The sequence below is a fragment of the Arachis ipaensis genome, chromosome B06 (genome assembly GCF_000816755.2).
Source record: "Arachis ipaensis cultivar K30076 chromosome B06, Araip1.1, whole genome shotgun sequence".
NCBI classification, from domain to species: Eukaryota; Viridiplantae; Streptophyta; class Magnoliopsida; order Fabales; family Fabaceae; genus Arachis; species Arachis ipaensis.
Genome location: NC_029790.2, coordinates 99,357,443 through 99,361,201, shown reverse-complemented (window position 1 = coordinate 99,361,201; position 3,759 = coordinate 99,357,443). Strand labels below are relative to the sequence as shown.

The window sequence follows — 3,759 nt, the reverse complement described above, 5'->3', positions numbered from 1 at the left end:
GCCTTGTGCTTCAGTACCTGAAGAAGTGAAGGCTGTGATGTTGAAAGTCTGTATGGAGGCTAAAGAAGCATCATTGAAGAAGAGAAGATTCGGTGATGATGAGGATTATCCTGAACAAACAGAAAAGGAGAAGGACAATTCTCAACAAAAGGGGAAAGATATTCGCAACTTTGTCACAAAAAGAAAAGGGGCTCAAGTTCAATCAACAATAAATCAAATGATGAAGAAGGATCTAAAGGAACAATGTGATCAACAATGTGCCATATTTTTCTATACAAGTGCTATTCCTTTCAATGTTATTAAGAATCCCGAATTTTAAAGTTTTGTGAGATGGTTGGGAGATATGGAATTGGCTACAAACCCCCTTCTTACCATGAGTTAAGAGAAACCCAATTAAAGAAAGCAGTGAACAATGTTGATGAAATGCTTACTGAATTTAAAGCAGAGTGGAAGAGAACTGGTTGTTCAATCATGTCGGATGGATGGACTGATAAAAAAAGGCGTAGTATTTGTAATTTCTTGGTGAACAGCCCTAAAAGAACAGTTTTTCTTTATTCATTGGACACTTCTGACATCTCGAAAACAACGAATAAAGTTGTCAAAATGCTAGAAGATGCCGTAGAATTTGTTGGTGAAGAGAATGTAGTCCAAATTGTTACAGATAATGCTGCTAATTATAAGGCTGCTGGAAAAAGAATGATGGAGACTAGAAAAAGTTTGTATTGGACACCATGTGCTGCACACTGCATAGATTTGATATTGGAGGATTTTGAAAAGAAGCTAAAGGTGCATGAAACAACCATAAAAAAGGGAAGAAAAATCACCACTTTTATCTACTCTCGGAGTATGCTCATTAGCATGTTGAGGAATTTTACAAAGGGAAAAGACTTGGTTCGGCCAGGTGCCACAAGATTCGCCACTGCCTATTTGACTCTCACTTGTCTTCATGATAATAATGGACCATTGATGACTATGTTTACTTCTGCTGATTGGAAGACAACTAAGGTTGCATCAACGCCTGAAGGAATAAGAGTCCAAAACATGGCCTTGGATAGTAGGCTATGGAAGAATATTGTCATATGCCTCAAGACTGCTGCTCCTCTCATTATAGTCCTTCGCTTGGTTGATTCGGATGAAAAACCAGCCATGGGTTTCATCTTTGAAGGCATGAGAAACGCCAAAGAAACAATCAAGACTAACTTCGGTTGTGTTAAAAAGAGGTAATCTTGAGTCTTGACTAATTGAAAGATTTAATATTTGATTATCAATGTATCATGTTACCATGTTTTCTTCTTATATTCAGTTATTTATTTAATTTTCTTATTTTTATTCATTTGCATTGTTATTGTTAGTTACGAACCTATATGGGAAATTATTGATGGAAGGTGGGAAAGTCAATTGCATAGACCATTGCATGCAGCTGCGTATTATCTTAATCCTCATTATCACTATGAACCAAATTTCATGGTTGATGATGCTGACATTAAGATTGGTCTATATAGTTGTTTGAAAAAACTGGTTCCTAACCAGGAAGAAAGGAAAAAGGTTGGTCTACAGCTTCCTGACTTTCATTATGCTAGAGGCCTCTTTGGTAATGAAACTGCAAAGAGTAGTAGGAAGACCATGCTACCTGCTGAGTGGTGGGACTTCTATGGAGATAGTTGTCCAGAACTAAAGAAGTTTGATATCCAAGTGCTAAGCTTAACTTGTAGTTCATCTGGTTGTGAGCGTAATTGGAGTGCATTTAAAATGGTAATTCCTTATTCCTTACTTCCTTAGAACTATTCATTATTTATTTTAATTTTAATTTTTGTATTTTTATTAACTATTGGCACTATATGTTTGTAGGTTCATACAAAGAGAAAAAATCGGTTGCATCAAAAGAAAATGAATGATTTAGTGTATGTGATGTATAATTTGAAATTAAAGGGCAAGCAAATTAGAAAAAGTCCAGAACTTGAATTTGATGCAGTGCATTCTGATGATGAGTGGATAACTGAGGATGTTAATGAAAATATTGCTGAAAGTGTTGAGCATTCTCACTTGCCAACGAATGACAATACTAATGATGATCCAAATAGTAATGAATTTGCTATTCCAGGTATGAATAGTAATGAATTCAACATGGGTGAGGGAGGTGAGAATGAGTTTATTGGGGATCCACAACAAAATTTAATAGAGGAAGAAGATGAACATGTGAATGATGATGAAGATTTTGTTGGCCGTGTTGAACCTGAGGCTGAAAGAAATGATGTTTCTGATGATGATGGTGAAGATGATGATGTTGATGCCATGGAAGATGAAGATATTGGAGGATTTGAGTTTTAGAGTTTATTAGAAATTTAATTGTTGCTTTGTTGTTTTCTTTTGTGTTTTGGTTATGTCTTATGAACCTTTGATTGTGTAATTGTGTGTTTTATGTTGAATTAGATAAATACTTGTGAAGGATTTAAATGTGTGATCCAAAGTACTTGTTGTAACTTGTAATTTTAGTATTAGGTTAATTTATTATGTGTTTTGATGTTGAAATTGTTAGGTTTGAATGTCTATATCTGAGTAAATATATATATTATACATGATATATATATATTTTTTTTAAAAATGTATAACAGGTAAACTCGTACGAGTCTACGAGTCGAGTCTACGAGTCGAGTCTACGAGTCGAGTCTAGGTCAGCTCCACGAGTTTACCTAGACTCGCGAGTTTGACAACCTTGCCCTCATCTAAAGATAGACTCTCCGAAATTGAGACTATGCTTGAGGGCATATGCAAAGAGATTCAAGATAATAAGGTATTCAAAGAGGAGGTGCGAGCTAGCATTAAGAACCAGGGAGACACCATCAAGAGGCTGGAATTTCAAGTGGGATACTTATCTGAAAAGATTTCCAAACCTACTGATAGCTTCCCAAGTGACACAGAGAAAAATCTGAGAGGTGAAGCAAAGAAAGTCAGATGGAAAGATTGCAAGATGGTTACTACAAGTAATAAGGAGACTGAGGAAAAGCAAAACAAGCCACTAGAACAACTTGGAGAGACATTAGCAGAGAAACAGAAAAAAGATCGCCAAGAACCCAAAACTTTACAAAAGGAGCTGACACAGAAGGAGCTGCTGAAACTCTATGCACCTTTTCCCCAATTACTCAATGGTGCTGTAGAGAAGAGAATATACTCAAGGTTTCTTGACCTGTTTGCATCCCTCCATGTAAACATACCATTCATCAAGGCCCTCTAACAAATGCCCTCATACATCAAGTATATAAAGGAGCTGCTGACCAGGAAAAGCTCACTCAAGGGAGGACAAACAATAGTGATGAACAAGGAATGCAGTGCTCTCATTCAACCAGAGTTGCCTATAAAAAGGAAGGACCCAGGGAGTTTTCACATTCCCTGTGCAATAGGAGAAACACTGTTTGATAGAGCACTCTGCGATTTGGGAGCAAGCATCAACTTAATGCCTTTATCCCTTATAAAGAGGCTGCAGATCAATGAGATAATGCCCACAGATGTAGTCATCAGGCTGGCTGACAAAACTCAAAAACAAGCAATAGGAGTGGTGGAAAACGTGTTAATAAAGGTTGGGAAATACTTTCTTCCCATCAGACTTTGTCATCTTAGACATGGAAGAGAGTCACACTCACCCAATCATATTGGGAAGACCATTCCTAGCTATAGCCAGAGCACTCATAGATGTGGAGCGAGGAAAGCTAATTTTGAGGATCCATGATGAATAGCTCAGCTTCAATGTCTTCAAACTCTCAC

The 3,759-nt window shown here is 37.0% G+C and overlaps 1 protein-coding gene across 1 annotated transcript; it reads left to right on the top strand.

The window, feature by feature from the left end:
* Window positions 331–2,556, top strand: LOC107647113. The gene is made up of 5 exons (XM_016351235.1): window positions 331–1,220; window positions 1,353–1,752; window positions 1,849–2,101; window positions 2,213–2,269; window positions 2,537–2,556. Exons 1-5 carry the CDS (start codon window positions 331–333, stop codon window positions 2,554–2,556), a joined length of 1,620 nt encoding a protein of 539 aa, XP_016206721.1.

Bases quoted from the DNA above. Each gene is read 5' to 3' on its own strand.
- LOC107647113 (XM_016351235.1), top strand. From the start codon at position 331: ATGGTTGGGAGATATGGAATTGGCTACAAACCCCCTTCTTACCATGAG. The intron at 1,221-1,352 runs GTAATCTTGAGT...TGTTATTGTTAG, and splicing joins TTCGGTTGTGTTAAAAAGAG to TTACGAACCTATATGGGAAA. The intron at 2,102-2,212 runs GTATGAATAGTA...ATGATGATGAAG, and splicing joins TAATGAATTTGCTATTCCAG to ATTTTGTTGGCCGTGTTGAA.